Here is a 12,500-nt window from a genome sequence, read left to right on the forward strand (position 1 = left end):
GTATTTTATATATAAATATATTTTATATATATATATATTGTATCTAATATATATATATGTATATATATGTGTGTATATATATATTTGTGTGTATATATAATGTGTGTGTGTATATTTATATGTGTGTGTTTTAATATATATAATATATGTGTGTGTTTATATATATTGTAATATAATGTGTGTTATATATATAATTTTGTTGATTGTTATATATATATTGTATATATATATATATGTATATGTGTATATATATATATATATGTTGTTAATATTATATTAATTATATATTATATATATATATATATATATAATTATATATATTAGTATATATATTATAAATGTATATAAGTTGTATATATATATAATTATATATGTAGTATATATATATAATGTGTATATATTATATTGTTATATATATATATAATGTATTAGTGTTATATATATATAAATTATATAATATTATATATATTATATAATTATATATAGTTTATATATATATATAAATTATATATATAATGTGTTATATATATATATAATAGTATATACATGTTGTATATATATATATAAATGTATATAAGTATGTATATATATATATATATATTATATATAATAATATATAAATGTATATATATATATATATATATATATAAATGTATATAACGTATGTATATATATATATATATATAAATTATATACAGTATGTATATATATATAATATATATAAATATATAATATGTTTATATATATATATAAAATGTATATACTCGTATGTATATATATATAAAATGTATATGCACGATGTATATATATATATAAAATGTATATACACGATGTGTATATATATATATAAAATGTATATAAGTATGTATATATATATATAAAATGTATATACAGTATGTATATATATATATAAAATGTATATACACGATGTATATATATATATATAATGTATATACATGTATGTATATATATAAAATATATATACATGTATGTATATATATAATGTATATACATGTATGTATATATATATAATGTATATACATGTATGTGTATATATATAATGTATATACATGTGTATATATAAAATGTATATATATGTGTGTATATATAAAATGTATATACATGTGTATATGTATATATAATGTATATACATGTGTATATGTATATATAATGTATATACATGTGTATATGTATATATAATGTATATACATGTATATATATAATGTATATACATGTGTATATATATAATGTATATGTATATACATTATATATGTGTGTGTGTGTGTGTGTGTGTGTGTGTGTGTGTGTGTGTGTGTGTGTGTGTGTGTGTGTGTGTGTGTGTGTGTGTGTGTGTGTGTGTGTGTACATACACATACATATATAAATGCATATATAGTTTAATGAATGAGATGTGTACAATGTTGAAGTGAAAATGTCAAAATACAAAAATGTAGGAGTGGTATCACTGACAATGCAACTGCTAATTCAAGATAAAGTTTAAAGAGAAATGTAAAGAATACAGTTAGTGTGCAAAAGAGAGGGGAGACTAAAGAAAAAAGAATGGGGAGAAATACTCTTTTTTTTTTTAATTGCAAGCCTTGAAGGACCACCAGTAGCTTGGTGCCAGTTAGTACTCTCCCCTGTACTTCTTTCCATTTCATACTCGTTCTGGATTATTACATCCAAGTACATCCGTCATGTTCTCTTTCATCAATTCCATGTAATTCACAGAATTCCATTTTAACTCATTATTGGAATACTTCTCAAGGTCGAACCAAAGCCAAGATCACGATAATCATCCAAGTGTTTCCTCCAGACTTCCAACCACGGCCCTTTCTCTGCGCCTTGTTTCTCTGCCAACCCTTTTGTTATGGTCGATGTTAAATGGCAAGTTGTGCCTAACCTCCTGCACCTATCCTCGCACGATTGTCATACTAGTAGCCACAGTTAATGTGTGCTATTCACAAATACAATACAAAAAACAATGCCTATAGGCCTTTCCTGAATACATTTGGTTGAAGTAGAATGTGTTAGTACTTAAGTCGGGGACTATAGAATTCTGTTTGATTATCTTTTCAACCACTTTTTATTTACTTCCTTACTTGCACTCAACCCTGACAATAGTAAAATTGCTGGTATCCCAACTAGAAGTTTTATCTATAAACAAGTGACCTTACTTTGGTGTACAAGAATCTCAAAGACCAATTTTCATATCTACTCTACGTAAAACATTGTTTAATCCCAGACCATATTCTTAACATGAGCTGTGAAACAAGAATATTACATATATAAATGCCATTTGGAACTTTCATAAAAGGGGCTCAATTCAAAAATTATTTCATCTCATTTTAATTGACTGAAGAGCCAAAGGGTAAGTAAAATGTATAATATACATATTAATATGGAAATGTTTCAAAACATCCAATGTTTATTTAACATTGTTTTTTAACAGTTATACATTCTTTATTTTGGGCTTTCAAACATCAAGAAAAAACAGATTTGAAAAAAAAAAAAAAAAATACCAGCCATAATCTTCACTATCTTCAATTTCAAATTCCACTTCCATATATTCATTCTTTTAAATATTTTCAAACAACACCACACTCGCCAGACAGTAACAAATCTTTCAGACCATCTCAAAAAACAAAACAAAAAAAAAATATCCAAGAAAAAGTAGAAAAAAAAAAATGCAATAAACAAAATGTATTTGTTCTCGCTTCACAAACGGAAAGAATAAATGCAGTCTAATTTGTAACGGATTACAATAACAACACTGTAACATCGAGACACTTTACCATGATTTGGAAATTAAAGAGTACAAAACAAGTCACTCGAAAAAGGGATCCATAACACCAGCAACGAGGAAAATGCCATACATGGAGCTAGCAGTACGACGGCTGATGCAATTGTCCTCCTCCTACTTTGAGTAGTACTGCTTCCCCTGAATATTATTTGTTACACTACTATCTTACATATAATGTGAACTACATAGTTTACGTCAAAAAATGTGTAAAATGAAAAAAAAAAAAAAAAAAAAAAAAATGGATGAATAATGACAACCAATAATAATAATAATGAATCATGACAATTAAAGATCCTTTTTTTCTTTCAAATTAGAAGTGAAATAAAAACGATAATGGTCCAGAAGAAAAAGTGGAGAAATGAATGATTGAAAAAACACATAAAAAGCACCAAAATCTCCTTTCTATAACACAAGAAAGTGCTGCTCCAACTAATATTTTTTTATCTATTTTAGGGATTTTAGTTCTATATTAAAGATTAAGGTGGAGTTGGGTGGGATGTCTGGAGGTGCTCCCCGCTCGCCATACCTGAGATGGAAAACAAAACATGAGAAATCTGGAATTACCTGGGTAAATTACTAAAAACAATATATATAATACAACTATCATTAAAGCAATCATATAATTTAAATGTGATTTACATGAGCAAGATATATATCAATATATACCTACATATGTAAAAGGTATAAAAAACACTCATGATTATCAGGAAAATTAAAAATAAATACAAAAAAGGGACAGCAAATTCTCTCCAAAATGAAAAAGAGGTACAAAAAAAAAACTACTTACGCCATTTTAGGTGGGCAGACGATCTTTCTCTTTCCTCCAGGCTGCATGCCTACAATGGCCATATCCCAACCCTTGATTACTTCTCCTCTCCCCAGCCGGAAACCGAAGCCCTTGCCCCCTTGACACTTGTCAAACATTTTGCCATTGGGGAATCTGCCCTCATAGTACATGAATACCTGCAGGGGAACCAGTTTAATTAGGGGTGCGACCAGTGAGTCACTACTATATCATATATACATATATATACACACACATCATATTATAGATCATATATAAATATAAAGGGACCACAGAACACCGGCAAAGCATACCATGTTTCCTGGTTTAGCCTTTGGTCCTTGCCCGACTTTAAGCTCCTCAACCTTCATCCCCCCCATCTTCATCATCTTTGGGCTCTGAGATCCAGAAGGAGTTTCTATCTTGGCTGTGTAGGAAGAAGCTTGTTTTAATAAGCAAGTCAATATCTTGAGTAAAAAATACATCAGCTTTCCCTACATTTATGATCAACAATTTCATGGCTTCCATTTGGTAAATGAAAGTAAAATTCATGACTTACCTGGTGTGTTTTCGGACTTCTTCTGCTTTGGTGTCTGTAACAGAAACAAGGTTAGATTAAAACAAAAGAAAACAAAAAAGACTCAGAATGAAGATTATCATACAAACATACAGATATCAAGACAGAGACAGACAGACAGACAGAGACAGAAAGACAGACAGACACAGAGACAGAGAGACAGACAGAGACAGACAGACAGAGACAGACAGACAGACAGACAGAGACAGACAGACAGACAGACAGACAGTCAGACAGACACAGAGACAGACAGACAGACAGAGACAGACAGACAGACAGAGTCAGACAGACAGACAGTCAGACAGACAGAGAGACAGACAGACAGTCAGTCAGACAGACAGACAGAGACAGACAGAGACAGACAGACAGACAGACAGACAGACAGAGACAGACAGACAGACAGACAGAGACAGACAGACAGACAGAGACAGACAGACAGACAGGGTTCACTTGTAATCTCATGAACTCACCCCATTCATGGTAACTGCCTCCTTCTTTGGGGTTTTGTTCTCCGCTTTCTTTACCTCGGGAGTCTTTGCACCTTGTTTCGCTTTCTCTTTCGCCTTTGGGGTTTTCTGTTCCGTGCTTTCGCCTTTGGCTTTGGGCGTTTGCACTTTATTTCCAGGAGCTTCGGCCTTTCCTTTTGGTGTCTTATCCCCTTGACTTTCGTTTTTCATCTTGTTTGGCTTCGCACTTAAAGCAGCTGAAATTTTTGAGGGACAAAGTTAGTATGTATATTTCAGGTCTGGAGTACTGCTGCCATTTCTTGTTATATTTTACACTTTTTTACAGTTTACAATGCCTTTAGTTTAATCCAATCATACTAGGATGGCAAGTACATAGATCCCATGACTAGTGATTTTAGTTTATAAAGCTTGTTTACATATAGATGGCTCCACAATTGCTTAGTCAATAAGAAGCTAATTGCTAGTCCTACTTATTCCGTGTGCAAACTAAATTCACAAAACAAAATTACAGAGGACAGTATACGTTCTCCTCATCAGTTGATTATTTTGGGGAAAAGTTTAAAAGCTTCAAACTACTACCTTTCATTTGTTCCATCATCTCTTTTTCTTCCTCATCTGGTTCATCATCATCATCATCCTCATCATCATCCTCATCATCTTCCTCTTCCTCTTCCTCTCCATCTTCATCACTCTCTTCATCCTCATCATCATCATCATCGTCGTCATCATCATCCCCATCCTCTTCGCCATCTACAAACTCATCTATACCTATAAATATTCACAAGAAGCTATCAAACCGAACTTTAAGGCGCAGGAAAGATCACACAATGAAGCCATTCAAAGAAAAGAGGTGTCTCTTAGCACTACTCACCAAGCAACACTTTTGCTTTCTTTGCATCTGCCCCTTTGATTTCCAGTTGCTTTCTCTTCTTGTTTATCGGCACAAGTGCTGGGGTTTCTGAAATGTAGTTCCATTATTATGCTATTTTATTATCCTTCTACCTCTACCAATTCTTGGTTGCTATTGGCTTTATACATTTTCCTCTCATTTTCCACAAATACATCTGAGTTTACCATGTGACTGCAAAGCCTTACCTTCATCACTATTTTCCTCCTCTTCCTCTACCTCTTCCTCCTCATCCAGTTCATCTTCCAAGTCAGGAATGACATAGCCTGAGAGGTGGACGACACCCTTGCCTCCCAGAGTGTAGAAGGCAATGCGGCTGCCCTCCATGAACTGCAAGTCCAGCGGGCATTGCAAGATGCCCAACTTTTTGCTCAGATTGCAGATGAGTGTTTCATAGCCTTCCACCTCTACCATGACCTGCATGGGAGAGGAAGTTATATTTATTTTCATGCAAGATTGAGATGGTTTAACCCCTTCCCGAGGGGTCATGTCTGTAGACGTCATAACAAACCGCTGGAAATGTGGCATGTGGCTGTACGCAGCAGCGGCGCGCCGAAGCGCTCCGAGGCGGTGATTCAGCTTGATGTACCGAACTCCCGCGCTCAAAGTCGGCGCGCTGCCATTGATCGGCGCGGTGCCATTGATCGCCAGAGCGTAGAGTTTTTTTTTTAGTTTTCTTCACCTGTCACCAAGGGGTTAATATCATTAATCAAAGTTTTCAGTGGTTTATTTTTTCTGTAAGTTTTTCTTGCTTCTATTATTTTAAATGATATTTAGAAAAGCAGAAAGCTTTGGCAACATGTAATTCAGCAGAAAGTGGAGATGATAAAAGCAACAATGATAGTGCAGCATATGCATCAAGAGTGATGACTCATGATGAGCATGATTAAAATATTTCAATAAGAACAAAATAATAAATGTGCTGATTATGGCAGTAGTATACAAATAGAAACAAGGAAATAATCATGAAATGGAACTGCCCCAAACCACTCACCCTAATGATTTCATCATCTGTAACAGAGGTGGTGTCAAGCACCGCAGCCGATATGTGGAAGGCATCATCTACTACCTTTGCGTAGCGCTTGGCTGGATCAAGTGACAAACCTGGCAAGAAAAAGGATGGTTATTCCATAAAACAGACACTGCAAGATACAGATATACAATGCATGGCTTTATGTATTAGGTTTTCAAAGAATGATTTTAGTTAACCTTGAAAGTAAGGCCATGCAGAGATAGAGAAAAACTATGGCAACAAAAATTTTGGAAAAGTGCTAAGAGCCTTTTTAAAACAAGGTTAAACAATCATTAACATCAGAAAATGAACTAACAGTTACAGAGGAAAAATAATAACACAGCTTAAAAAAATCTGATGGTAAATACTCCACCCCCCCCCCCCCATGTCCACACTGCTAGCCATAAAGGAGTTCAGTCTTGGAAGGGAGCAAAAGGCGGCCATACTTAAAAAATAGTAATTCCAAACAGAGCACGTCTTACATCATGCAGTAATAAACACACATGGTTAGCAAACCTGTTGGCATTTTGTGGGTTTTGTTCTATCCTCCTAGAATATACATGGACATTTGTTAGCCTCTTCACCATAGTACTGACAGGTGTGGTATTAACTGTAATTACTGTGTACATTGTTTGGCATAAGCCTGAAGCCATCTGAACAAATGAATTTTTCTTTATTTTCCAAAGTAATCTAATATTAACAACTGCCCATTCAAATTATATATAACCAGAGGGAATGGGGGATCATGTGAAATTAAAGTCGCATCTTAAACTGTTTTTTTATAGATGGAGATTGCTTTTGAATAGCTCTGTTCAATATAATACATTATGCCATTTAGAAAACAACGGAGTACAAACGTGAAGCTATTTTCAAGGATTAGTAAATACTGAATTAGGGACAGAGCAGAGGCAGAATAACTGCCCTGTATAACACATGATAAAATAGTTAGGGAAAAAACACCGATGCTTCATTATATTGGATAGGGGGGGGGGGGGGGGGCTCAGTCTAATATTGCCATTACTGACATTAAGTCTGATGTGGCTAATGTCGACAATTACATCATAAGCTACTGTTAAATTCACCCTTTACTGTTTTTCTTCTCTTCCAGACATGGTTATAGAATATGAGCTATACCACTTGAAACATATATACACAAAGGAAAGGGTAAAAAAACATGGAGCATAGGATACATTTATGGTTACATCATTGTAAACAAAGCAAGGCCCCTGCCAGCTAGTGGTCACAGTCTTATGTCCAATGTTGCCACAATTCTCTCCACTGCACACACAACTTACAGACTGAGATGGTTACACCAAGCAGTGTATAGAAAGCCAAGGTATTGAAGGTCTTAAAATGTTTGGCACTACAGTAAATGCTGACAAACCACCAGGCATATTCCAGCAAGAATATATGGTATAGGTAAAGTTCTGACTAGCCGTCTTTAAACCGGAAAAAAATATATGCATGTGATAGAGCAAATAAATCTAAGAAACTTATCTTCTATGAACTTCCGTCGCAAATCAGAAATAACGAAGTTATTGGACACGCAAGTGTCACAGAGCCCCAAATGAAAAACTATCTCAATATTTTAAAAATCGCCATCCGATATCCTTTCCTACTTTTTGTAAACAAAACAATGATACCGTTTTATTTTGGTTCATTTATTGTAATACTTTCATTTCGTAACTACAAAAATTCCCCATAAACTTACATGAAGGTGATTTTCTTTCTACATTAAAATGTCTGACAATACACGAGTAATACCATCATAAAATCGAGTATTTACAGTAATTATGACATTTCTTACTCTGCGCAAATCGATGTGTATGGTCCATATTACGGGCAAGAGGGAACTGAAGAATTGCGCGCGATTTTCAAAATCAACAATGTTACCGCATGAACAGCGCACGAAACCTTTTGAAACTTTTATTCAATACCACATCCGCGTGACATTTGTCACGAAAGCCAAAAGCATTACAGGAAATGCTATAAACCAATCACAAGGCAAGGAAAGCAAATATACCAAATCTTTGCTCAAAATGGATCTCAGGTGCGTAGGTTGTGACCCGCATTACTATAGAGTTATATCTGATTATTTTGAAGAAAAAAAATGATAACGCTGTAGAGTTCCTGAGAGCACACGGTGTTTTGCCAAGAGCGGTAAGTTGCCCGCATTGCGATTTACCTTGCAAATATCGTGAAGATCGACATATATGGTATTGTGGCAGATAGAACAAATAGCAAAGACAAAACGGCGTAAAAGTTGCGTTTTATCGACCAGCGATTACAAAGGCACGTTTCTAAGCCAACTAGCGTAGATTGGAGGAGTTTTTGTTCTGAAGTAACCGAATATTGGTTACAAAATCAAAATTCAATAGGAGGTGCCGGTGTAATACTTGAGATAGACGAGACGCTGCTCGTGCGCCGTAAGTATAAGAGGGGCAGACAGTTGAGCCAGGTCCCGGGCGAAGCTAGAACTTCGCAAATCATAAAGAAGAAGAGCCAGGTGTGGGTCTTTGGGGGTATTGAGCGTGTGAGTAAAAGGAAATTAATTGTGCCATTGGTTGACACTGACCGCAGTGCAGACACGCTCATACCCCTTATTAAGAAATATATAAAACCAGACAGTGTGATATACGGTGATGGATGGGCTGCCTACCGTAACCTACAACACCATGGTTACATGGTGTTGAAAAAGAATTGATTAATTCATGTTTTTCACAAGCGGCAGAATTATACACGCCGCAAGGCGGGAAAGAAAGAATTCTTCCGTCACCTGCCCCCCCCCCCCCCCCCCCCCCCCACACACAGTTCCTCTGGATGGTAGTTCTTCAGAGAGCGATTAAAATCGGGTAAGAGCTCACACTTACCTGATTGCTTGTATGCATATGGTAAAATAAAACCTAATACAAAGCAAATACCTTTTTTCGCGCACGTAAAGACATATTTCTTCTGAAATACCGATAATAAATTATTAATGTGTGAAACAGTAAGACAAGGACACCATGTATAACGACCAATTACTGACAACTTGGCGATTACAGACTGAGAAATTCTAGCCAATGAAAACTTCAGGCAATGACGTCACAGTTTTCTGACCAATCAAAAACAGTTTTTTCGGAAAGCCCTGCCCTCGCCCATGGAAAACCTTTAGTGTGTATCTGTCCGGTGGTCAAGGAAGTGTACGTGTGAAAAAAAAATATAGTAGCCGGCAGAAATGTTTACAAATTGCGAAATACACGTATAACTGGAAATATTGCTACGCCGAGGACGTGTTATTGTAAAACTTAATAACGGAGACGGGACGATATAAGGTTAGTAAAATTTAAGTAACGTTTAACGAGAACCGGCGAAATCTACATAGTTATTGCACGAAGTACATTTCAAGTAATAAGCCAATTAATGTAATAAAAATGCATACTTTTAATAGGATAATAATACATGCATTATTAATACAAATTATTTCCGATTTGGCTATTGCAACCGACCGCAGTGGGTGTCGTGGCCGCGCGCGACGAAATCAGGCTAAAGCTTTCATAATTCCGCGGGACGAGCAATAAGGCTTGGCTGCGCGGCCTGAAGCCTCGCCACGGCCTCCGAAGTATTTTCGGCTCAGGCAAAGGTCAATAAGTTCCATCTTACATTTTAAGACAAGTATAAGTATTGAACGGTTACCATATTTGACGACAATCATCACTAAAGTTTGCAAGGTGTGTTACAAAAATGTGTAAGTTTTTTGTTTGAGAATAAAATTCACGGAGACTGCGTGTGCCGTTGCGGCACGGTCTCCGTGCGCGACACGTAACTGTCAGTAGCGCTTTTTTTTGTTTCTTTGCTTTGTATTTATTATCGCAGTCAATCAAAATACCGTTGTTATTTGAGGAACTATTAATGAAGCTTGTGTATGAATTTGAAACGGTCATCTGGAAACTTTCGAAACGCATTTTCATATTGAAAAGTTGATTGTGCCCAAACATGGTTTGATTCATTTGTATTGTCCGTCAATCAGGCAAAAAATAATCCTGGATTTAACCGCCGAATTGTATACCGTAATTGCATAGGTGAAACATGGCCACTGTCCCCGTAGAGTTTCAACAAACCCGATTTTAAGTTAATTTAGTGTTTTTCTTGTTTTTCTGTGTGTAAATCATGCTAATTACCCCCCCTTAATACAGTGCGAAGCCGAATCTTACACATTTGATCAACTTTGCCGTCGGGGAATACAAGTTCCGCTACTCATCAACGAGTCAAATGCGACGGAAAGCAACAGCATAACAGCGTTAAACTACGAGGGGAGATTACACTCCAAAAAAAGTGGTTTCGAAAGTCGGAGGCTGGATGAAACTTAACATTTACCGAATATATATGCCAGAGGCTTGCTGGCCTTTGCCAGAGAGCCAAAGTGTGGAGGCTATGGCGATCACTGGATTAGGAACCAAGGGTATGCTACTGAAGGTTCAAGAATTACCCACATATTCCATACTGGTAAATTTACACAAACTACATTATTATACTTTTGCACATACATTTATGCCACCACTTTCAAAAACAACATGATACCAAGTTAATCTCCAATAGCAACTATTTTCCTAGTCTGCATTACCTCTCCAATATCAGTTGGCTCTTTGCTGTGGAAACCGTATTGTATTTCCTTTTGTTTATTTAGTTAATCAATATATACTAGGTTTAGTTCTAAATACCTTTGTTTACATAAAACGCATAAAAACCGGTCTAATCTAGGCAGTTCTTCAAACTACATCTATGGCCCTTTGCTGATTACTGCAGCTTCCATTTCCCTCGGCATTCCAGCAAATGCCAACAAATCTCCACCTCGGGTAGTTTGGTAGCTTTTCTTTACAGTGCAGATGCATTCAAAAGAGACTAAGTCCCCAACTCCACATCACAAAATCTATTTAACAGACTAAGTTACCGTAACTAGGCTTGTCCTTTGGGCACTGCCATTCTGATGGGCGGCTCTGCCCCACTATACCCCCAGGGAAACATTGTCTTCACCTCAGTATGCAAGGGAAAAGCAAGACGAAACTCGGGAGCCCAGACTGGACTTAGGCTGAGAGTGGCACTTTCCGCAATCTATTCTCTTTATTTGTGGCACTACGACTCGTGGCAGAAGATTATTTCTTGTGCCGACAACTAACTTTTGTCCTCTACCAGAAATTCATCATCAATTTGCCCAAGCTTAGTGCAACCAAACTGTAGAGATTAACCTTTGGTTGACCTTATAGACCCCAGACCTTCCTGGCAATTTAGATTCAAACAGGGAACCAGTCTAAATACTATCTTTCCACCAATATGAACAAGGCCTTTGTTGTGTTTTGCCAGAATAACAAGGAGAGAGGCTCTGGCAAGTGTAACACTGTTCCACTGTCAAATTAAACTTCCAATTCAGGCCATCCAATGCAGACTAATTTAAGTTCCACCTGGATTTAGACAGCCCACAACTGAAAGAACTTCATGTGTAAAGTCCTGACTTTGAAAACCACTATGATTGTCTTCTCAACATTCGTCATTTTCACCCCAATGTAATTATCATGCTTTGGACAAGTGGAACTCATTTCCAAACTTTTATCAGATGTATCTCCGAATAAATAAAGAGTTAGAAATGATCAACACATCCAAGAGTCTCTATTTCATATGCCCATTCTAACCCGGCATACAAGCAATACAACATGCCCTAGGCCTAGTCAACCTTCAAACGCAAATAGAAACTAGTCAAAGATCAAAAGCTAAAACAAGGATAAATCAAAACTTCCCTTTCTAAGTAACGTGAAATTATTCCTTTCGTAAAACAGCTACAAAATACTACAAGTTTCCCAACACTTTCAAGTTTCCTGACAAAAAAACATGTAACGTTACGGGAGAGGACGCCATGCTCGCAAATTGTGCAATACACATAAAACAATGGCTTTAAAATCAATGTTTACACTCACAA

At 35.9% G+C, this 12,500-nt stretch overlaps 1 protein-coding gene across 2 annotated transcripts in view; it reads right to left on the bottom strand.

The window, feature by feature from the left end:
• Nucleotides 1-2,390: 2,390 nt before the first annotated feature.
• LOC125038933 (46 kDa FK506-binding nuclear protein-like) overlaps nt 2,391-12,500 on the bottom strand; it is a 10,470-nt gene continuing 360 nt past the window's right edge. Inside the window, exons 2-10 of one of the 2 annotated variants that reach the window (XM_047632617.1) lie at nt 6,533-6,642; nt 5,727-5,955; nt 5,503-5,589; nt 5,211-5,399; nt 4,635-4,867; nt 4,147-4,180; nt 3,902-4,014; nt 3,591-3,766; nt 2,391-3,329 (exon numbers count right to left, since the gene is read on the bottom strand). In XM_047632617.1, coding sequence (XP_047488573.1) covers nt 3,248-3,329; nt 3,591-3,766; nt 3,902-4,014; nt 4,147-4,180; nt 4,635-4,867; nt 5,211-5,399; nt 5,503-5,589; nt 5,727-5,955; nt 6,533-6,642 — 1,253 coding nt within the window. In that variant the 3' untranslated portion in view covers nt 2,391-3,247. The remainder of the gene's footprint in view (nt 3,330-3,590; nt 3,767-3,901; nt 4,015-4,146; nt 4,181-4,634; nt 4,868-5,210; nt 5,400-5,502; nt 5,590-5,726; nt 5,956-6,532; nt 6,643-12,500) is intronic. The other variant, XM_047632618.1, reaches the window with a different exon arrangement.

The sequence above is a fragment of the Penaeus chinensis genome, chromosome 26 (assembly GCF_019202785.1).
Source record: "Penaeus chinensis breed Huanghai No. 1 chromosome 26, ASM1920278v2, whole genome shotgun sequence".
Lineage (NCBI taxonomy): Eukaryota > Metazoa > Arthropoda > Malacostraca > Decapoda > Penaeidae > Penaeus > Penaeus chinensis.